Source organism: Anguilla anguilla, chromosome 8 (assembly GCF_013347855.1).
Source record: "Anguilla anguilla isolate fAngAng1 chromosome 8, fAngAng1.pri, whole genome shotgun sequence".
Taxonomy (NCBI): Eukaryota; Metazoa; Chordata; class Actinopteri; order Anguilliformes; family Anguillidae; genus Anguilla; species Anguilla anguilla.
Genome location: NC_049208.1, coordinates 36,038,089 through 36,061,816, shown reverse-complemented (window position 1 = coordinate 36,061,816; position 23,728 = coordinate 36,038,089). Strand labels below are relative to the sequence as shown.

General features: G+C 48.0%; 1 protein-coding gene across 1 annotated transcript; it reads left to right on the top strand.

Moving 5' to 3' along the window:
- The first annotated feature begins 690 nt into the window (after window positions 1-690).
- On the top strand, window positions 691-23,028 carry si:dkeyp-120h9.1 (uncharacterized protein LOC566469 homolog). Its single transcript, XM_035429964.1, has 10 exons — window positions 691-1,153; window positions 5,062-5,614; window positions 10,543-10,668; window positions 12,974-13,118; window positions 15,461-15,584; window positions 18,504-18,607; window positions 19,456-19,552; window positions 20,050-20,199; window positions 21,107-21,290; window positions 21,892-23,028. Exons 2-10 carry the CDS (start codon window positions 5,179-5,181, stop codon window positions 21,984-21,986), a joined length of 1,461 nt encoding a protein of 486 aa, XP_035285855.1. The 5' UTR covers window positions 691-1,153; window positions 5,062-5,178; the 3' UTR covers window positions 21,987-23,028.
- The last annotated feature ends 700 nt before the right edge of the window (window positions 23,029-23,728 follow it).

Below are 23,728 nucleotides of genomic sequence, written 5' to 3'. Positions count from 1 at the left end.
TTCATCAAAGCATATTTCTTGTAATTGATGAAAGACCTAAAGGGAACTTAAATTAGACTTTGGTGTTGCAGTCATGCCAAAACAATATAACAATTTGTGAAAGTTCTGGTCAGGTTTCGGCACCCAGAACAATTTTAACGTGGCAACACCACAATGATGTATACTGGTGAATAAGCACTGGAATAATAGCTTGAATGCTGCTGTTGCATAACTTTAAAGGAAAAGAAAATTAATCTACCTATAGGATTTGATGATAATAACGTGCTTACGTGTTTTGCTCTTATGAGCCAACTTTCATAAAAGAAGGCAACAACAATAGAACTCTAAGTAAAGATTAACAGCATACAACAGTGTCGGCATATTAAGGTATTAAGGTATATGTGTCACTTATTAAGCAGTGACACATAAACACAATTTTAAGGCAACAAGCCTACCTACCAAAACATATTATTACTGGACAGCTAAATATAGGGGGGAAAGGAGTTTCGTGTACAAACAGACGATTCTCCAACCTAGTAATAGGTTAGTCCGCTGTACTTCTTTCATGGAAAAATGCTTAAGGCTAGTTTTTGTATTGTCGGTCGTAAACTCTCACTTTACATCAGCCTTTCAGAGTTGACGCTTTGTTCCATGTCGCGAGGCTACCTTCAGGGTGCTTGACCACTTATAATGTAAAACGTGCAGAAGTTGTTAGAACTGAGTTAAGTGATTGTGTGTATATAAATAGCTACACACATGATGGAAAAGTCAAACGACTGTCGAATACGAGTTTTGAACAATATGTAATCATTCAGTTGCGGCTTAATAGTTACTTGTTTTCTTATTGAACATTTTTATAAACGAACAATTCAGTAGCTTTTTAGCCATCATCCCTGAGATATTGTTTTATTCGCACGTGACAACAGTGTAGCTGTGTTTCAGACAGCGTTACCAAAGTTATTAGCAGCAAAACAGAATACAGAACACTGTCACAACACAAAAAGATGATGACATGAAAACGAAGGTTGCACCGTTGATCCTGATTGGAGCTTATCGGACTCATCGATGTTCTGTGTGGTAACTGGCGAAATACACTTAGAGCGCGCGCTACCTTCGTTCACTGATTTGCCAGCATCAGAGGAAATAACACAGCTGCATACCGTTAACGTTAGAGGTAAGTGGTCGTTTAATTGACTTTAATGTTTTTTGAGCTTTCGACTTATGACTTATACGGTACTTAGATAGAAAAGCTGTGCTTTGGAATAAAGGAGTCATTTCGGTGCTTTTTTTTTTCTTCTACAACGAATGTATAGGTAGTTAGCTATAGCCAGCCACTGAGGATGTAGCTATCATAGCTAACTGGTGCTAATGTTAGCTACCGTGCTAACTGAAGAGATGCTGTCCAGAATGAACTTGATAACTAAAGTTAATTACAGCGATGTTGCGAGCTGTGTTAAAAACAGTTGTGCCAATATATAATGGAATTAAAATAACCGAACAAACTAGGTGGATGTCACGAGGCTATATGGAAAATAAAGCCGTTCGTTTAATAAATGTAGTCTAACGTGGTGAGTTGGTGTCCGTGAGAACTCAACCCACCACGAGCACCTAGTTGGTAGTTAAGGTTAGCTAGCTTTCTGTCTAATTTAAAACACAGAGTTAGGTCGAGCTAGAGTGGTGTTGACTTAAATGTCCGAGTCGCTGCCCGAATGTCTGTACGATTAACATTTTGTACTTTCGTTCAGAATCGTCCGTTTGTTGCTTGTCGTTTAACGTTAGCTAGATAGCACGTTAGCTAAATCGTCTGACAAAGGAAATCGGCTGCTCTGATATCGGGCCAACTAACTTAGTTTACAAGGAGTAACCACTTAACTCCTCTTGTAATAGTAAGATATCGTGCTAGACCGAATTAACTAACCCTAACATCTAGCCTACAGCTTGCTTTCTTAGCCGGTTGTAATTACTGGCACACAATCATCTACGAAAAGCATCATTGCGGAAGGCCATGCCGACAACTGCTTGTGCGTTTTAATACCGGCGTGGTTAAGTAGCACATGGCGTCGATTTAATTCAGAGCTTACCAGAAAATACAATTTTAACATAGAAACGAGCAAATCACTCTCTTAAATTATTTACGTGTTGATACTGAACGCATTACAGTACATTATCGCATCTCCACCGTTACAAATACTGTATACTGTGTAAATAACGTTAGTCTTTAGTAAAATGTAGTATGACTGGACGGCTGTTCATTTAATGTATTGGCAGAATCGCCTGACTATTTAGGTTAAAGGAAGAAAATTTAGCAAGGTCCATAATGTTTGGGACAGCCACATTTTTTGGTTCTTGGTTTGGCTCTGTTCTCCCTAATTTTAGATTTGTAAGCAAATTTACATTTCGTTAAATTGCAGGTTCTCAGCTTTCGTTGAACGGTATTGTGATACATTTTGGTGTCACCGTGTGGAAATAACAGCACTTCATATACATAGCCCCCCATTTCAGGGCACCCTAATGTTTGGGACAAACGGCTTCACGGGTGTTTCTGATTAGTCAGGTGTGTTCACTTGCTTCTTTAGGGCAGGTATAAGAGAGCTTTCAATATCTAGTCTTGATTGTAGGCTTTTGGTTGCCTCTGGAGTCGGTTGGCGTTTGTCAATATAAGGACCGGGGTTGTCCCAATGAAAGTCAAGGAAGCCATTAAGAGGCTGAGAAATATGAAAATACAGTCAGAGACATAGGGCAGACCTTATTTTCATCGTGTGAACTGGCACGTTGGCTGTTAGTCTGTTTTGCACTAGTTGGATCCAGCACACTTAAAGTATCAAAGTCTATAAAATGAGTTTTAAATGTAGGTATATTGTTGCGAGAATGTTATAAAACCGGTATGCTGTTCGGGAATTCGTTTCTTCGAGGATGTGGCTGTGATGTAAGCGCTACGTATGAAAAATGCCTCCCCATTTGGCAGCTCGTACAGCGTACCTGTATAAGGTCTCACACTCGCATCTATCGACCGCAATAAGCCTTTCCCACATTGCCTGACCTGGAACGCGACACTCGTCCATTCTATCTGAACGGTTTCCTGGCTGCGAGTCACAGGACCCGGACATGCTGGGTCTTGTGGAAAAGGCGGCTGGCCATGGTGAAGTTCGCCTGTTTTAGCTGCGTTTTTAATCAACACTCAGTCCAGGAAGCGGTTTGTTGCACACGTGGCCTTCGTGCTTGCGGAAATGTGAACTGCACAACAGACATGAGACCTGCTCCGTGGAACGTTCCTTAAGAAGCCAATTGAAGGAAACGTCCCGTTGAAACATCATCACCTGGTCTTTCCTGTTCAAAGTAATGAACCCTGAGTGAAATTTTGGTATCATGTATGTTTTTGACTTTTAGCCTGCAGCCTTTTAGCCTGCAGCCATGCACTGTTATCCAGAGTGACTTACACAGCTTAGAATATTTGCAAAAAATTTGTTCATAGCCCTGGATATTTACTGAAGCAATTCAGGATAAGTACCTTAGCACCTAACAATAATAACGACAACAACAACTAGTTTGTATAGCACCTTCCTGAATGCTAAGGCCACTTCACAGCGTAACGATGCACATGCTTACAATGCGCTAATTAGTTGGGGTGTAGGAATGCATTCTTGTACGGTGCAAGCTTATTATTAGGCTCTGTGTACACATCAGTGTACGGTTTTTATGGCTGTGCTCGGATTACAGTGAAGTGGGCCAAATCCGATTATTGTTTTTTTTTTGCCTACATGTGACACAGATCAGAATTTTTTTGGACCGTATGCTGCCAAACGCGAAGAACAGACAGACAAAGGCGATTTAAAACCTACAATGGAGACTAGAAGCTGAAAGCTCTCATGTACCTGCATTAAGGAAGCAATTGAACACACCTGACTAATCCGAAACACCTGTGAAACCATTTGTCCCAAACATTAGGTGCCCTGAAATTGGTGGGGGGGGCTATGTTTAAAAAAATAAAATAAGTGCATGAAAATATATTTTATACCAAAATGTATAAAAATGACCCATTAATAAAAGCAGAGAATCTTCACATCACCCACTTCTTAATTGTTTGATTACAAACCTTAAATTCTGGAGTAGAGCCAATTCAAGAAAATAAATCTGTAAACTCTTTGATATTAGATATATATATATATATATATATATTGTGTCTAATATCAGAGAGTTTACTGATTGTGCTTATCAACTAAGCAGCTGGGCGATGACAGCAGTGCAGTTTGTTGATTTTAAGACCAGAACTAGAGACGTCATATTTCAAATTCATTCGTCAGCCTATTTTTTAACCTTCCCTTCCCCTTCCCCTTTTGTCTGGAGCGGAAGGGCATACGGAATGCGCACTCGCAGGTGCACACAAAGGCTCTGTGTTTCTCCTGCAAACAGCAGACGCGGTAATCCAGGTCCAGAGCGGAGCGGCCGGTGCGCCCTCGGGCTAAGTCTCGCAGTCATGGGACCCCGGCTTCATTAGCATCGCCGTGCCTGGAGCTGTGGAATGGGGGCACCTGCGCTACTTAGCCCCTCGGCCTCCGCAGACGAAATGTCTGACCTAAGCTCGAGTGCACGGGGTCTCCGCGACGCAGCGCTGTGAACTTCACACACGCGTTAGAGCGCGAGCGTTCTTACTCTGTTGTGCTCAAGCGATGTCTGCAGTCTGACCCGTGACACACCTTCACGTACTTTTGGAAGTGTTATTTCCTTAGAGAAAGAAAAGGAAAAAAACATTGCTCCGATTCAGTTTTTGGGTTTGTATATAATGAAAGTAAAGTGTGCGAAATGGGGAACTTGCAGAAATCTTTAGCCTAAAGGGAAGGGCACTGCAGTGTGAAGAGGTATAATGGAGGCCTGATTTCGGACAGCCTTTCTCTTTCACAGTGACCGTCCACACAGTGGAATACCCTCATAGTCCAAATGTCTGTGGGTTCCTTTGATAAAGTAGTAATTCAGTTTGTTTTTGTTGAGTGTTGTATTTGCCATATTATTGATCTCTTGACACAAATATGTGGTAAAGCGGCAGCGTGCGAAACGACTGCCCATGAAATGCTGTTTTTTTTGTAGGGATGCCGTTCATCAGCTGAGATTTACTGAGTCCAGTTAGAGGTCATCATCACGTGCTTGGAGTCCCTCCCACCACCACCACCAGCACCAGCACCAGCGCCCCGCCTGCAGAGAGCCATGGGGAGCGAGTCGGACACAGGCCCGTTGCGCCTGAAGCAGGAGATCTCCCTCCTCCACGGCGTCTGCCTCATCGTGGGCAACATGATCGGCTCGGGCATCTTCGTGGCGCCCAAGGGCGTCCTGGAGCACACGGGGTCCTTCGGCCTGTCCCTGGTGGTGTGGACCATCGGCGGCGTCTTCTCCGTCTTCGGCGCGCTCTGCTACGCCGAGCTGGGCACCACCATCCGCAAGTCGGGCGCCAGCTACGCCTACATCCTGGAGTCCTTCGGCGGCTTCCTGGCGTTCATCCGCCTGTGGACCTCGCTGTTGATCGTGGAGCCCGCCTGCCAGGCGGTCATCGCCATCACCTTCTCCACCTACCTGGTGCAGCCCTTCTACCCCACCTGCGCGGCCCCCTACGTCGCCGTGCGCCTCATAGCGGCCGTCATCATCGGTAAGCCCGCCCGACTACGCTCTACGACCCCTCCCCCCCTCCCCCACCCCCCGGCCCGTAACTGACCTGATTCGTTTCAGAATGTCCAATTACGGCAGTAAGCCCATCCCAATAGTACAGCACCTCTTTCGGTTTACTTTAGCTGAACACGGTGCAGAGGAGTCCCATTACAGGTCCTTGTTCATGTATGGGGTTCCAGCCCCCCCCCCCCCCCCCCCCCCCCACTGGGAAGCAGGGCAGTGATAAGGGGTTCTAAGCAAACAGCTTCCCTAGAGTTTTGTCAGGCCATTTCAGGAGCTACCTGAGGGGGGGGGGGGGGTAATTTTGAGAGAGGTCATGCAAATGGAATTGGGAGTGCCGTTCAGTAGTTAATTCATACAACCTAGAAAAACACTTTTCCAGAGCAACTGCTTTGGATGGGTCCTGCTGGATCCCTGCCGTTGGTCGGACTGTGCAAGATGGCTTGGACTCATTGTTTAGGTGGGCGGGGCAGTCATTTTCATTTTCATTGGCTTATTTTTTTTTTGCACTCCGTCGGAGGACAAACGTTTAGGAAACGTGAATCCTGAACACGCCCCTGTTCCAGAGCTCTAAGGGAGCCGGTTTGAGCCGCGGAGTGGGGACGGCTCTCTGGTTTCACACCCGCGTTGGCAGGCCTTTGGGGGACAGCTGTGTATTTACACTTCGCGCACGCGAGCACGTGACCTCCATTCCCGCCTCGCCGCCGTGTCTGCGGGTGGCTTCGCAGGAAACTCTGCTCCGGCTTTCTTTCCCTCAGGGGAACAACCTTTTTTACATAAATCCTGAAAGAGCTCAGCTGAAGGTTGGCTCACGCTGAGACCAAAAGCAAACTAGAGCGTGAAAACGAACCTGACTGGAAATTTCCACCGCTACCTGCGCTAGCATTTGTTTTTTTGTTATCGGGACATACGATATTTATTGGACGGTGTTCTCTGAAGAATGCTGTAATTACATGATGATGCTCGCCTTTAAAGAACGGGTTGTTAATTTGTAGCACACTTAGAAAATCCCAGGTAACGCTTTGCCGAAACACCCGCATAGTCAATATTTGCTCTCTGGCCGGGGAGAGCGGGCCCCTGATCGGTTAAAGAGCCGAGCTTAATGCGAGTGACGCAGGGTTGCCAGGTGCGCCGGTCTCCGTCCCCGGACTGTCACCACGAAGCCGGGGCCGGGGGGCGTGACTCCGGAGGGTTTTCGTTTTTCCTCCTTTACTGCACAGCTGGGGCGTACCCTCCCCCTGCTGTTGTTACGCAGACGTCTGCGCTCGAGTGCTTTAAGCCACTGTAAATCAGCGCGTGTGTTCTCGCTCTGATCTCCAGGGGCTCTAATCGGCTGTGTGTTTTTGGAGCTTTTCGGTAATCCAGGGAGCGCGCTTCCCCCGTCTTCTCCTTGCTGCCAGCGGTCCGCGGGGCCACCTTTTAAAGAATGCTCTGCGTGCTTTAATGCAGGGACGTCCCCGCCCTGGTTTTTTGTCTTTCTGTCCGATCCGAGCACAGGAAGAATTCAGTCTCAGTTCCTAAAAAATAAAACGGCGCGGCAAACGTTGTCACCTCCGCGTTTCCCGCGGTTACCACAGCTGCAGAATGTCAGTCTGTGCCCACGACCGGCGGCGAGGGACAGCTGCGCGCACACAGCGAATACACAGACGTTTGTGCGAGGCGGCGCGTTCAGCAGCGGTGCCGTTTCCGCCAAGTTCACCTTCCTCTCAAGTGCACGCCCGGCTTCACTCCCTGTTCATTTTCAGGACCTCGCCGAAATGAATGGCCTCAAAACACAAACTAGCTTTGGAGGATGGATCGATAAAAGAGCAAACGCTAAAAAGTATGTGCTTCGATATCCGATGTATTTTCAACGTTTTATTGACTTACAAAAGAAAACAAGTTCTGGCAAAACTTTTTTTTGTATTTTTTAACCACTAGCTGATGAGGATTCAGAGAAATAAACAGTAGAGAAATTACATTTTAAGGTGCTTTGTGTGTGTGTGTGTGTGTGTGTTTTTTTGCCTGAAGTGCATTATGTTTGTATCATGAATAATTCCCCACGTATTCCATAGGTTTTAGTCTTGATGGTAATTTATAGATGTTATTGATGACCTTTTTTTGGCACAGTATGTTAATCAGCCTACAAGATGGACTTCAATTCTGGATGTAATTTTGCTAATGATCCAGACAGAATTTGCAGCATAGAGGTAATTGAGCCACTTGGAACTAGTCATTATTCTGTTAGAGTTGATGTATTATGGTACATTAACAAGGCCTCCTCTATGGCCAGAATCTTTTATTTTAGACGAGCAAATTTCAACAAGATGTGAGTAATATTGACTGGGTGCAGCTTCTTAACTGCAAGTCTATGAATGAAAAGTGGGACAGGTTCAAAACTGTTATTCTTGAGGCCCAATGTAAATTTATTCCAAAGGTAAGTTGAAGAAGGGCCAGTCACTTTCACTTGCATCACATGTAAAACACTGGAATCTATCAGTAGCAACAAGGTGGAAGTGTTTTTTGAAAATAGCGGCACCCTAAGGGATAGCCAGCATGGTTTTCGCAAGGGAAGGTCATGCCTGACGAACCTCCTGGTATTCTTTGAAGATGCTACCAACTGTTTTGATTATAACAAGCCATTATGATGTTCTATACTTAAATTTCCAGAAGGCATTTGAGAAGGTACCACATGAGAGACTTGTTAGGAAAATGAAGACTGTAGGAATTGGAGGATGTATTTTGAGTGGATTCAGAACTGGCTACAGGGTAGAACACAAAGAGTAGTAGTAAGGGGGATATTATCTGAGCAGGGAGCTGTTAGAGTCCCACAAGGACTGGTGCTGGGACCACTGCTGTTCCTCACTTATATCAATGACCTTGACAACAACTTTGAAAGTACATTAGTAAAATCTGCAGATGACACAAAACTGGGAGGCCCAGCTAATAGTTTGGAATCTACTAAAGTAGTCTAAGAAGATTAAATTAAAATTCAGAAGTGGGTGGAAACCTGGCAAATGAAATTTAATATAGCCAAATGTGAAGATTTGCTTGTGGGAATTAAAAACATTAGGCAGGATTACTTTATGGGTGGAACAAAATTGGAATGTGCTCAATATGAAAAGGTTTTGGGAGTAACGGTTTATCTAAGCCTTTCAGGTTCTAGGCACTGTTCTGAAGCAGTTAAAAAAAAAAAAAAAAAAAGCCCAATTGGATGCTGGGATATATGGCCAGAAGTTTTGAGTATAAATCCAAGGAAGTTATACAATACATTTGTTAGACCACACTTGGACTGTTGCGTGCAGTTCTGGGGACCGTACTACAAGAAAGATATAGAAGCTCTGGAAAAGGTTCAAAGAAGAACAACCAAATTGATTCCTGGTATGATAAGATAAAAGAGGAAAGACTTAAGATGCTTAATCTCTTCAAGCTTAGTAAAAGGAGACACATGGGTGATTTTATTGAGGCTTTTAAATTTATAAACAATTTCATCAATAAAGTGAACTTCAAGAGATACTTCAGGTTCAGTTCTGTTAGTAGAATGAGGGGACATTCAGTAAATTAAATTCGCAAAAGGAAAATTTCGTACAAACAGGAAGAATTTTCTCACAGAGTAGGCAATGTATGGAGTAGCCTGTCAGGTCACGTAGTAGAGGCAGAAACTCTGGTGCTTTTCAGGACTAGGCTTAATATGGTGTTAGATACTGGTCTGTAGGTAATCAGAGCGCTAATTTAGTCAAGAAAACGGCGGGCATCGTTGGGCTGAGTGGCCTGTTCTGGTCGTTTTGTTATGTTTTGTTCCTTGTGCCCTTCAAATGCTGCCATCTTCCATATCTCTGGTGTGTGCCCTCTCAAAGTAAAAATAAAAAGTATTTTTATTTAAATCGCGGAATGAAGGGGCTAGGCCAATTCGTTTTGTTAAAATTTCCATCAGGCGAACGGCGGAGTGTTTTAATTTGTCTGATGTTTGGTTGTATTTCCCTGGGCAAGTGTTTTTGGACCAGTTTTCATGCGTTCGTCTCCACCGCAGATCATTTTGCGCTAGGGCGTGTGAAAGCGAGCGCCTGTGCTCACCGAGGCCCTTTGCATACGCTTAGCTCCCCGCACTTTCCAGCCGCACTCGCAGGCAACGTGTTTTTGTATTTAAATCCTGAGAGAAGCCTCTGTTATTTCCCTCTGGAAGTGGATGTGCTCGTGTGTGTCACGTATGAATCGTTAACCGCGCCAAGGGGGTGAAAATTTAGGGAGAGGAAACTGAAACTGTAAGTTTTCTTATCACCTTCTGCCCCAAGGCTACTGTGTTTTCCAGTAGTGGCCTTCTATGAGTTCTACACGTCTTTACCAGTAACGACTTTTCGGATAAGGGGAACTGTACTTAAATACATATTCCATTATAATATTTTTTGTAAGAATACGATCCTTCAGGACGAACTCTGTCCTCACAAGCAGGTGGCACTGCGCTAAGCGCCCTGGGCTTATTGAACTGAACTTCCACGAGAGCCGAGGCCCGCGACGCCTGGGCTCGGCTAGCCGTTGATTGGCCGGCTCGTCGGTTTGCCTCCCTCCTTAATTCCATTTGGGTATTTTGTCGGAGACGGGAAGCCGGGTTTCATTACCCCAGCCCCCTCCGAACAGGCCCCCTCCAATTAGATCCAGCGAGCAGCTAAACCGATCAGCGGCGCCCGTTCGGCCGGGGCTCGGCAGGCCGAGGGGGCCGGGCGGACATGTTGCATTAGGCCAGGGCTTTGGGCCGGTCTTCGGTTCTGAGAGACCCGGTAAGACCTCGGGGGAGGAGAGTGCGGGTACGGGGCGGACGAGCAGTTGAGGTTTTGTCTTTTTTTTTTGTTTTTTCCCCAGTGGCGTTGTGTGATAAAGACCTGGGCGGGTGAACTCTGTACTGACCCCCCGTCTCTCCACTCTGACCCCTAGGCCTCCTGACCAGCGTGAACTGCATGAAGGTGAAGTGGGGAGCCATCCTGCAGGTCGCTTCCACCATAGCCAAGGTCCTGGCGCTCATCGTCATCATCGTGGCCGGCCTGGTGCTGCTGATACAAGGTGGGCTGCCGTGTGTGTGTGTGCGCGTGTGTGTGTGTGTGTGTGTCTGTGCACATGTGTATGCGTGCGTGCGTGCGTGTGTGCCCACACACACACACATACAGGATTTAAGTACATTGTACACTCTTATCTGTGGAATGCCAATTTTCCTTAGTCCTTATTGTGATTTTTAAAATATTATTTTATATTATTCTATAGACTTGTTTCTTGTTTGTAAAGGATGCATGTGCAAGCCAGGTGCACCTTTGTAGGCTATTACAATGCAGCAGACTCGATCATCAACGGTTTACTAACTGCATCTACTTGTGTTTCTGAATCTTTTGCTTCACTTTCATCTTTGTAAAGCTATAGGAACACACAACAAAGGTGGAGCAGAGATAATTTCAGTAAATTGTCTGTGAGAAATGGTGTGTTAGCTTAATGCTTAAAGCCTATCACTAACCATGTAGCCTACTTTTTTGTTTGGCCAGAACAGAAAAGGCATCAGCACCACAAGCCCTTACTTCCGTTGCCTAACGGTTAAGTTTCTTATCAGTCTTATTTCTCTTATCCACGTGTCACACTAATGGAAACGTGCCTTTTCGGGAAGTACGTTGGTTAACTCTCAGCTGGTGAGTTTGCCTTCTTTATATTACACAGAGTGGAAAATTAATATTGGCAATCTAGCAGTTAGCAAACATTCGCGAACTAATGTTCATGTGAGGTGCATCCACGACATTGGCTACGTTTGTGTGCTAACTGATTGGTTCGGACTTTTTCTCCTCTGGAAGTAGTTAGGCCATACACTATCAGGCAACAAACACAGGGTATTAAAGGCAGCTCCAAATGCACTTCAGCTCCTCTACACTTGCTAAATTGCTAGCATTAGTCCACCTATGCACATTTGGCTAACACTAGGAATGTGCAGTGCCGCATGTACCGACCAAACCGCAGATACTCAACATGCCCATAAGTATGTGGACACACCCACTTTCTAATTGTTGGGTTCTGCTACTTCAGCCGCACCCGTTGCTAACCGGTGCGTAAAATCAAGCATACCGCCACGCGATCTCCATTGACAAACATTGGCAGTAGAGTGGGTCGTTCTGAAGAGCTCAGTGACTTTCAGCGTGGCAAAGTCATCGGAATGGCTCCTTTCCCAAATTTCTGCCCTGCTAGAGCTGCCCCAGTCAACTGTTAGTGCTGTTATTGTGCAGTGGAAACGTATAGGAGCATCAGCTGCTCAGCCACGATGTGGCAGGTGACACAATCTCACAGAATGGTACCGTGTAGTGTGTAAAAATGTCCTCAGTTTAACCACTCACTACCGAGTTCCAGACTGCCTCTGGAAGCAATGTTAGCACAAGACCTTTTTGTCAGAAGCTTTATGAAATGGGTTTCCATGGCCGAGCAGCCGCACGCAAGCCTAAGATCACCAAGTGTAATGCCAGAGCGTCAGCTGGAGTGGTGCAAAGCACAAAGCCAGTGGACTGTGGAGCAGTGGAAACGCGGTGTGCTGACTCACACTTCACTATCTGCCAGTCTGACTGACGAATCTGGATTTGGAAAACACGAGGAGAGCAGTACCCGTCCAAATGCTGTTTTTTTATGGTTTTGGCGTGTCCCCTTAGTTCCAGTGAAGGGAAATCTGAATTAATGTTGCTGAGAAACCTGTCCTTCTGAGCAGAATTGTATCCAAATCTAGTTTATTTTAAAACAAGTACGGACATATACTTCTCTCATTCACGAAATATAATGACCTCTGGCAGTCTCTGTTTTAAAGGCAGATGCGTCCTCTGTTAAAAGGGCCTGTCTCTCTCTGTGTGTGTCTGCATGTGTCAGGTTTTGCCTTTGATTAGAAGGAACACATTGCAATACTGTGACTGAAACGTGAATGATGCAACGCAAGAATGACAGGAACTGGAACGGTCTGATGCAATCTGAATGCCAAATGTCCTCAGCTGGTAAAGTCCCTGCTATAGCAGTAACCTGACCGACCAGTCATCCTGCAAGAAGCTTTCCGACACCACGCCCATACATTTTTTTACAAGAGAACTGCCTGTCCTCCCCTGCTTTTTAATGACCCACTACGATCATGCACGCACGATCGCAACTCCAGTGTAAATGTCCCGAAGGAATTTTGTTTCAAATTAAATAAAAGTTTGATGAAACTTAAAAGTGAATCAAGTGTAAAAAAAAAAAAAGAAGCCCCAAATGCATGTGCTGCTTGATGACCAGGCATGAAAATCAGGAAAAATAAAAGGGAGAAATCCAAAAGCAACTAAAAACTTCTTTTTTTTTTTTGTGTCTCTCCCTTCCCTCGTAGGAAAGACGGGGAACTTCGAGGACTCCTTCAGAGGCTCCAAGCTGAACCCGGGGGACACGGCCTTGGCCCTGTACGCTGCCCTCTACTCCTACTCGGGCTGGGACACCCTCAACTTCATCACGGAGGAGATCAAGAACCCGGAGAGGTACCGCACGCCCTGTCCAGTGCGCACTGCTCTGTCGCGCGTGCTGATTGGTGGAACCGTCCTTCCCTCTGGCTGCCGCTGTTCACACACAGACCCCGGCACATACACACCACATCAGGTCTGCACACACACCTGTCCTAGGTGAGTCAGGGTGCACACACACACCTGTCCTAGGTGAGTCAGGGTGCACACACACACCTGTCCTAGGTGAGTCAGGGTGCACACACACACCTGTCCTAGGTGAGTCAGGGTGCACACACACACCTGTCCTAGGTGAGTCAGGGTGCACACACACACCTGTCCTAGGTGAGTCAGGGTGCACACACACACCTGTCCTAGGTGAGTCAGGGTGCACACACACACCTGTCCTAGGTGAGTCAGGGTGCACACACACACCTGTCCTAGGTGAGTCAGGGTGCACACACACACCTGTCCTAGGTGAGTCAGGGTGCACACACACACCTGTCCTAGGTGAGTCAGGGTGCACACACACACCTGTCCTAGGTGAGTCAGGGTGCACACACACACCTGTCCTAGGTGAGTCAGGGTGCACACACACACCTGTCCTAGGTGAGTCAGGGTGCACACACACACCTGTCCTAGGTGAGTCAGGGTGCACACACACACCTGTCCTAGGTGAGTCAGGGTGCACACACACACCTGTCCTAGGTGAGTCAGGGTGCACACACACACCTGTCCTAGGTGAGTCAGGGTACACACACACACCTGTCCTAGGTGAGTCAGGGTGCACACACACACCTGTCCTAGGTGAGTCAGGGTGCACACACACACCTGTCCTAGGTGAGTCAGGGTGCACACACACACCTGTCCTAGGTGAGTCAGGGTGCACACACACCTGTCCTAGGTGAGTCAGGGTGCACACACACACCTGTCCTAGGTGAGTCAGGGTGCACACACACACCTGTCCTAGGTGAGTCAGGGTGCACACACACCTGTCCTAGGTGAGACAACCTGACGAAGCCTGTGAGCGTGACCTTCTCTTTGTTTTCCAAATCGCTTTGCTTTGAATGATTCGAAGAGTGCAGGTTTGCAGGGTGGGGTGGGGGTGGGAACAACTGTCCCTAAAAAGTATGTGTAGAGCCTTGTGTGACCTGTTTTATTCCGTGAGACATTTAATACTGCATTTTTGCATGATTTGAAAATGACTTGTTGTCAGTTGAGACTTAATACCAGGATTAACTGTCTTATCAACCCGGTCCGTCAACTTAATTTGGCCAATTACGGCATCACGCTGAACGTGTGACTGTGACAGAACGCTCCAGCATCCCACTCAGGGTATGTGATCACGTGATGTCATGATGACCTTGCATGTTTGTACAACGTGGTTTTGGCAAATACTGTTCCGAGAAGCTCCGTCTGTGCTCTGTGCTGACGTCTAACTACCAACCAGAATAATCTGCTATGTTCATCTTCAACATGTTCGCCCATTCAGACTGCATCTTGGTGGCTCTTCCATAATTTTTGAATGTTTTACGGCTGTTATCTGCATGTAATTATGATTGGCATTATACTTCTACTAATTTTGCATAGGTTACATTTAGTGTTTCAGTGATGTTGCTTATACACTCCTAGCATAGGAATGCTGTTATCCTCTTCACGATCAACATTGTAAAAAAAAAAAAAAAAAAAGAAAGAAAAAAGGCGGCCAAAATAATTGGATCACCTTGTGTTTCTGAGAGATCTTTTTCACAAGCATTGTGCTAAAGGAGACTGCCAAACTGAAACAGCGCTGCCTGCCTCGTTCCCTAGGTGGCGCTGTGGTTATTATAGAGTAATGGTTCCATTGCTGTGGGCTTCGTTGGCTGAAGAACATGATCGGCTAATAAGTAGAATCAGGTGTCATTGTACTGTGGGCCAAAACAAAAAAACCTGCACCCTCTGCACTTTTCGGATTACATTTTACACCCCTGACCTACACCGTCGAAACATGATCTAACTTCAGCTTCTTGTTACAAGGCGTAATCTTCCCCGGCAATCTACCCGTGGGAGATTAACCGTCTATTTGTGTTTTATCGCAGTACATCAGCGATTTCTGTGAAGTACTTCAATTGCGTTTGTGCCCTTCTGAAGCACCATTCAGCACAGGAAAGTGCAGAACGGGTGGGACCTAAAAGTGTCCTATATATTTTATTGCAGCGTAACGAGCATTCAAATTTTGCAGTGAACAGTGAAATACCATTGAATCTGTTATTCTTTGGAATACGATATTCGCGTTTTACTTTACTGGCCCGTACGGCTGCCCTCCGGTTCCTGCTTGTGTTGGGCGCCGAAGGGTTCGCTCACGCGGCGCCTTCGCCGTCTCTCTCGCCCCTCCCCTACAGGAACCTCCCGCTGTCCATCGCCATATCCATGCCCATCGTCACGGTGATATACGTCCTGACCAACGTGGCCTACTACACGGTGCTGGACGCCGACGCGGTGCTGAGCAGCGAGGCCGTGGCTGTGGTGAGTGAGGCGGGCCTCGCTCTGCGGCGTTCGCTCACGCTGCAGCTGGGGGGTCGGGGGGGTCGAGGGACGGAAACTCCCATGTCACGCTGTTTCTGCAGGCTCGGCGCAGTAAGAGCGCGTCAGGGCGTTGGTGTTTGAAAAATAAAAGTTGGCTTATGCGCCACAATGGAAAGTGGGCATGTTTCGATGCTGATAGGGGCTTTAAAGGGAGCCGTTTAAGGGAGTGATTGTTATTGTGTGTTTGCGTTAAAGCAGCATGTGGAAAAAAAAGATAAAAAAAAAAAATTAGTAAGCATTAGCGATTCCCAAGCTGCACACAGTGTCCTCGAAAAATAGTTTGTCTGAAGTGAAACGGCTCTATGGAATGTAAAATATGTACAGCACGTCCCTTAAATGCAGACACTTGTCTGCAGGGTACTAAAGACCTGGTTGTTCAGTCGAGATGCCATTGGTGCCGTAGGGGCGATATAGCTCAGGAGGTAAGACCGATTGTCTGGCAGTCGGAGGGTTGCCGGTTCAAACCCCGCCCTGGGCATGTCGAAGTGTCCTTGAGCAAGACACCTAACCCCTAACCTCTAACTGCTCTGGCGAATGAGAGGCATCAATTGTAAAGCGCTTTGGATAAAAGCGCTATATAAATGCAGTCCATTTACCATTTACCATTGGAGAAATGTGGCTCAAGATAGCAACTGTCATCTACAGAAAGACATTTTAGATGTAAACCTTTTGCTTTTTACAGCGTTCAAAGATGAAGCTAAATGAAAATAATACTAATGCCATAAACCTCATTTGAATGGTGTGCGTTTGACCTCTATCCCAGACACTCACACACGCAGACACTCAGGCGCACACACACACACACACCTGCAGTCCCACACACACACACACACACACACACACCTGCAGTCCCACACACACACACACACACCTGCAGTCCCACACGCACACACACACACACACACCCCTGCAGTCCCACACACACACACACACACACACACACACACCTGCAGTCCCACACACACACACACACACACACACACACACCTGCAGTCCCACACACACACACACACACACACACACACACACACACACCTGCAGTCCCACACACACACACACACACACACACACACACCTGCAGTCCCACAGACACACACACACACACACACCTGCAGTCCCACACACAAACACACACACACACACACACCTGCAGTCCCACACACAAACACACACACACACACACACACACACACACCTGCAGTCCCACACACAAACACACACACACACACACACACACACACACACACCTGCAGTCCCACAGACAAACACACACACACACACACACACACACACACCTGCAGTCCCATAGACAAACACACACACACACACACACACACACACCTGCAGTCCCACAGACAAACACACACACACACACACACACACACACCTGCAGTCCCACAGACAAACACACACACACACACACACACACACACCTGCAGTCCCACAGACAAACACACACACACACACACACACACACACACCTGCAGTCCCACACACACACACACACACACACACACACACCTGCAGTCCCACACACACACACACACACACACACACACACACCTGCAGTCCCACAGACACACACACACACACACACCTGCAGTCCCACACACAAACACACACACACACACACACACACACACCTGCAGTCCCACACACAAACACACACACACACACACACACACACACCTGCAGTCCCACACACAAACACACACACACACACACACACACACACCTGCAGTCCCACAGACAAACACACACACACACACACACACACACACCTGCAGTCCCATAGACAAACACACACACACACACACACACACACACCTGCAGTCCCACAGACAAACACACACACACACACACACACACACACCTGCAGTCCCACAGACAAACACACACACACACACACACACACACACACACACCTGCAGTCCCACAGACACACGCACACACACCTGCAGTCCCACAGACACACACACACACACACACACCTGCAGTCCCACACACACACACACACACACACACACACCTGCAGTCCCACAGACAAACACACACACACACACACACACACACACCTGCAGTCCCACAGACAAACACACACACACACACACACACACACACACACCTGCAGTCCCACAGACACACGCACACACACCTGCAGTCCCACAGACACACACACACACACACACACCTGCAGTCCCACACACACACACACACACACACACACACCTGCAGTCCCACAGACACACACACACACACACACACACACACCTGCAGTCCCACAGACACACACACACACACACACACACACCTGCAGTCCCACAGACACACACACACACACACACACCTGCAGTCCCACACACACACACACACACACACACACACACCTGCAGACCCACAGACACACACACACACACACACACACACCTGCAGTCCCACAGACACACACACACACACACACACACACCTGCAGTCCCACACACACACACACACACACACACACACACCTGCAGACCCACAGACACACACACACACACACACACACACCTGCAGACCCACAGACACAGCCCGGCTCATCCTCACACTAAACGCAGCGGTGCAGAAGCGCACACGGAGGGCTGCGCGCGCTCACCAGTTTGAGCCGGAGGCTGCGCGTCTGCTCTTAATCGGGGGCGTCTGTTCGCTCGGAGCGGAATCGAATTACGGCGCTTTGATCTCGCGCTCTGACGGATGGCTGTGACCTACCGGATGGCGGCTAACCGCATTAGCGGCTATCTGGCGCGCCGCAGCCAGCCGTGTGTCGTCCGGGGCGCGTTGTGCCCGGAGCGTTACAGTGCCGCTGTCTCCCCCCCCCTGCAGACCTTCGCCGACAGCGTGCTGGGATACGGCCGCTGGCTCATTCCCCTGTCGGTGGCCATTTCCTGCTACGGAGGCCTCAACTCGTCCATCATCGCCGCGTCCAGGTGAGAGAGCGTCGGAACCGCGGGCCGCGCGAGGGGAGCGCCGGCGCGCGCGCGCGCCTGACTGCAAGCCGTCTGAATTTAACCTCGTTAGGTTACCGGCCTCTGCAGGATTAATTACTTCCCCGAATGCCCGGTCACTGTCTAATTGTTTTCCGAGTAGATTTCATGTCGTCTGCCTAACGAGGTTAAGTCGACGGCCTCAGTCACCCAGTGCAATTTGTCTTTGTCTTAAAATGGCCGATTGGAATCGGGCGTCGTGGTCAATTGGGAAAGGGAGCTTGCCACCAGCACTGGCAGAACCCACAATGCCATCGGGTCAGGCCTTGGACTATGTTGTTAGGCAGTTATGACTGGAAGTGGTGCCGTGGGAGGATGCAGATGGCTTTGTCCTCTCAGGTGTAGGGTGAGGGTTAAGCTGACCTGGGTTCCTGAGGTTGAGGACAAAGGAAATTATCTCAGCATAATTTTATTGTTGTCAAATGTAAAGTGATTTGGGCCACAGTGGACAGGTGAGACTTAATGCCATTTCTCTTGTGCAGCGTAGGTTGGGTTTCTGGGTGCACATCGGTTTTCCTTATTCTGGGAAACTGGCTTGCGATGCCCTTGAAGTGCGTTGGCCGGGTCTGTTAGTGCCAGAGCGGCGGGGCTGAGGTGGCGGTGTTTCCCACCGTCGCCCTCGCACTTCAGATTTGCCTAGGGAAATGAGCCTCAACGCTCGCCGGGGACGCCTGTTACTGAAAAGAAGCAGGCCGCCATTTTAAAGGCCAGCTCTGGCGTGGCGCTCTCCTGCTTCAGCTGTGAACCGTGGCTGACGTGTGGACCCTTCTTACCCCTCTCCCCTTGCGTAGATTGTTCTTCGTGGGCTCCCGGGAAGGGCATCTACCCAACCTCCTCTGCATGATCCACGTCAAGCGCTACACCCCCATCCCGGCCCTTATCTTCAATGTGAGTACGCTGGACAATTATGACCTCATAGTGTTTATTCCAACGGCCTGCTCTGGTGCAGCACTACTTAAAACCAAAGATTCACATCTCGAAGAGGGCAAGCACCACAGTCCACTGCTTTCGGTGCCAGCACATTGCAGGGAAGGGCGATACCCTTTTAAGTCTTTGGAATGGTTCATTAGCGGTGAGGCCCCCAGGCCTCGGTTTGGTCAAACAGCGCATGTGAGCTGGTAAGCCCAGGATGGGTTGGACCGAACGTGGTTCCTCTACGGTCCCTCGGAATCTAAAAGAAACCTGGATTTTTCAAGGGTTGTCATTTATCATTGACGGCATACTGTTTCACCCTGGTTAAAGAGTAATGACCTTTTAATAACCTTTATAAAACCCTCAGCGTTTACGTGAACTCTGGTCGTTCCCCAGGAAATGAATCTCTCCTGTATGTGGCCTTTTCTTCCCCTCTCCTCCCTCTCTCCTCCCGCCATCGCTGCCTGCTGCAGGGAGGCATGTCTCTGATATTCCTGTGCGTGAGGGACGTGTTCCAGCTCATCAACTACTTCAGCTTCAACTACTGGCTGTTCATTGGCCTGTCCATCGCCAGCCAGATCTACCTGCGCATCAAACGGCCCGAAATGCACCGTCCGGTCAAGGTATGAGCGCCAGTGGTGCTGCTGCTGCTGCAGCTGCCATCGCTTCTGTGGAGCCTGGGCCTAAAGAGACTTTAACATTATAAAGAATAGAGTTTTTGGAATGTTTTTTTTTTTTTAATTCAAAATTCTAAAGCGGTATTCTAGAACTCCATTGCTTTCAGTTACCAGTGGTGATTGTTACATCAGCATTAGAATGTTCCATATTTGCGATCTTGCACCTTAAACGGTTCGCAAAAGGGTAAGCTGTTAGGTCAGAGAGCCCTGTGTTGACTTAGAGAGTAAGTCAACACAGAGCAGAGCACTGCGGTTGCTGTGGCACGTTCCCCGTGAGTTGAAATTTTCAACTAGGTTGCACTGCTGGCCACATCTAAATCGGTGATGTCAGAGCAGGTGTCTTTCCATTGGCACCTGAGGCAAAATACCTGTAATGACATCACTGATATGATGTGACCAGCAGGGCAGTCAGGTTGCAAATTCCATCCTATAGAGGGTGCTGCAACAGCAGTTTTCTGCCGTCCTGACCTACTCTTTAAGACACACAAATCGGCTACTCACCCCTGGACCTGGAAAGGACCTGCTGGATTTTTTCCCAGCTGGTCTGGTCAGCTGGTCATGGTCACTTTTTTTTTCCCTGGTCGGTTTAGCTTGGAATGACTGTACAGCCCTCCATGGCATTACTGTTTCAGTTCTCTGTCACATGACGGATAACATTTGACTGGGGTTTGCAACATTTTGCTTTTTGTACAATAGAGAAAATATGTGTTTAATATATTTCTGAGAGGAAATTCCTGAGTTCTTTTGTGAGATAAGTTGCAATGTTGCCCACGTGCTGGTGTTAAAAAAAAAAAAAAACCTCCCCTCCTCTCTCCCTATCTCTCTCTCCCTCCCTCCCTATCTCTCCTCCCAGCTGAGTCTGTTTTTCCCGATAGTGTACTGCCTGTGCAGCGTGTTCCTGGTGGTGGTTCCGCTCTTCAGCGACACCATGAACTCCCTGGTGGGGATCGGCGTGGCGCTCTCCGGGGCCCCCGTCTATTTCCTCTGCGTGTACATGTCCCCCAGCTCCCGCCCCGCCTTCTTAGGGGAGATGCTCGGTAAGGACCCGGCACGGCCCGGCGGCCCGCGATCAACCTGCGAACCTCCTGCGTTAGCCACGTTAGCTGCGTTAGCCGCGAAAGCTTTGTCAGCTACTTTAGCGGTATTACCTGCTTTAGCTACTTTAGCTACTTTAGCTGTGTTACCTGCTTTAGCTACTTTAGCTGCGTTAGCTGCTTTAGCCACTTTAGCTACTTTAGCTGTGTTACCTGCTTTAGCCACTTTAGCTACTTTAGCTGTGTTACCTGCTTTAGCCACTTTAGCTACTTTAGCTGTGTTACCTGCTTTAGCCACTTTAGCTACTTTAGCTGTGTTACCTGCTTTAGCCACGTTAGCTACTTTAGCTGTGTTACCTGCTTTAGCCACGTTAGCTACTTTAGCTGTGTTACCTGCTTTAGCCACGTTAGCTACTTTAGCTGTGTTACCTGCTTTAGCCACTTTAGCTACTTTAGCTGTGTTACCTGCTTTAGCTGTGTTAGCTGTGCAGCCCTTCGCTGGTGTGCTGCAGATGAGACTGCTGCAATAAGATGACCCAAAGCCAAGATTAGTCATTATAATTGATAAGTGTGCTTCTCACCCTGGTCTGTGTCCCGCCTGCAGACTTCATCTCCCTCAGCACCCAGAAGCTGTGCCTTTGCTGTGTGGCCGACCCAGCGCTGGACCTGGACAACCTGCCGGAGGACAAGCAAGCGTGAGGGGAGGGGGCGGGGCCAGGGACGGGACCTGGGGCGCCCCCGCACGCGCGGCACGCTGAGCCGCACGCGCTTCGCTACGCTTTTATTTATTTGACTTGATTTTAGGCTGTTTTCCTACAGCAGGGCCTACGCTGCCTAGGCCTGCGGGGGGAGAATATCTGGATTTAAACTAGTGCGGTTGGCAGGCTCCTCTCGGCCCTGCGGCATTTTGGGACTCATTCCTCTTCGGGGGCGGGGCCCAGCCGTTCCTGGCCCCTCCCACGGCAGAAGAGCGGGACCAGCCTCAGTGTGCTCCTCCTCTGCGATTCCTAAAGAGCGGCTCACACGGACTGCGGCTCATTATTTAACGTAGTTATAAAATTGGCGGCGAAGGCCGACCAGCTATGTTTTAGTATAAAAAAATCTGATATATTTTAGCGTTGTTTAGAGTTAGAATTGGACAGTTTGTGTTCTTTTCTGCTTCCGTACACTGCTGTACGGGCGAAACCCCGCGGGGCCCTCGTTGGAGCTGCGTCAGACCTGCCGAGAGCCCCTCCTCCCCGAGCCCCAGGTCCGCGTGTGCCTGTGACGCAGCACGGAGCTCCGCTCGCAGCGCAGCGACCGTAAACATGGAGCAACTAGAGCGGTCCAGCCCAACAAAAGAAGTGGTTTCAGCCCGGTGCCACACAGGATCGACCCAGGGTCTATGCTCAGGTTCCCGTGCAGTTCATTCAGTAGGATAACAGCTGTTTGTGGTCCTTACTGCCGTCTTAAGAAGGTGTTTTTATGTATGTACACGGATGGTGACTGTCAGTCTAGTGAACCCTGTGACATCATAGTGACCTCTCTTAAAGGGAACCTCAACTGGAAAAAAATGGGTGTTTTTGCTATCCAGGGATGTGGATTGGTTTATTTGTTTTAAGTGAAGGCATATGGTAATGCAGATCGACTTTAAACCACACCCCTTCAACTCAAACAGTCAACGCCCCCCCTTGAAAGGGGACTCTCAGGGAGCAGTGAGCCCCACAGTGCACTGCTCTGCTGTGTTTGTAAAAAAAAAAAAGAACTTAGATATTTAAAATGCAAACGACAAAAAAGTAAGGAATTTTGAAATGAAAACCTAATGAGATTTTCTTAATTTAAGAAACATTTTCCCCTCTCTGTTTCCAGTTGATGTTCCCTTTAAGGAGCAACAAGACCAAATGAATGAAAGACAACTAGGGTTTCAGTTGGCTTTAAATTAGTAGCTTGCTTTTCCTGTTTTGCATGTCCCATGTGACACTGCTTCATGAATGGGAAACGGACTATTTGTCATATGGGGGTGTTTTGTTAAAATATGTTGTGGTTAATGAGGTGACCAGGTCCAAATGTTGAAGGAAAACGTTTCCTTGTATTGCGGTAGCCTTGCTGACCAAACCGAATCACATGCCTGACCGTTGCTAGTTACTCGCACACACGCACAGCTGGAAGGAACGTGACAGTCGGGCTGATATTTTGGACCATCAATCACTCTTTATTTATAAAAAATTTTTTTTACGCGTTTCTGAACTTTTCGCGGTGTGCTCCGTCGTCACAAAACCGACCGCTTGTAGAGCCAAAAATGAAACGGAGAGGAAGAAAAAGGCGTGACCGGATCGCTTGAGTTTCCGTCGAACGGTCAGGAAAGGGGAGATCTCGCGAGCACCAGTGAGGAGCCGGAACTAATTACCTCAGAAAACACAACGGTGATCGCAGTTAGAGTTTAAAAATGGCATTCATAATTG

Excerpts from the sequence above, each read along its gene's own strand:
- si:dkeyp-120h9.1 (XM_035429964.1), top strand. The coding sequence starts at position 5,179 with ATGGGGAGCGAGTCGGACACAGGCCCGTTGCGCCTGAAGCAGGAGATC. Across the intron at positions 5,615-10,542 it reads CATAGCGGCCGTCATCATCG|GCCTCCTGACCAGCGTGAAC; the intron begins GTAAGCCCGCCC and ends TCTGACCCCTAG. Across the intron at positions 10,669-12,973 it reads CCTGGTGCTGCTGATACAAG|GAAAGACGGGGAACTTCGAG; the intron begins GTGGGCTGCCGT and ends CTTCCCTCGTAG.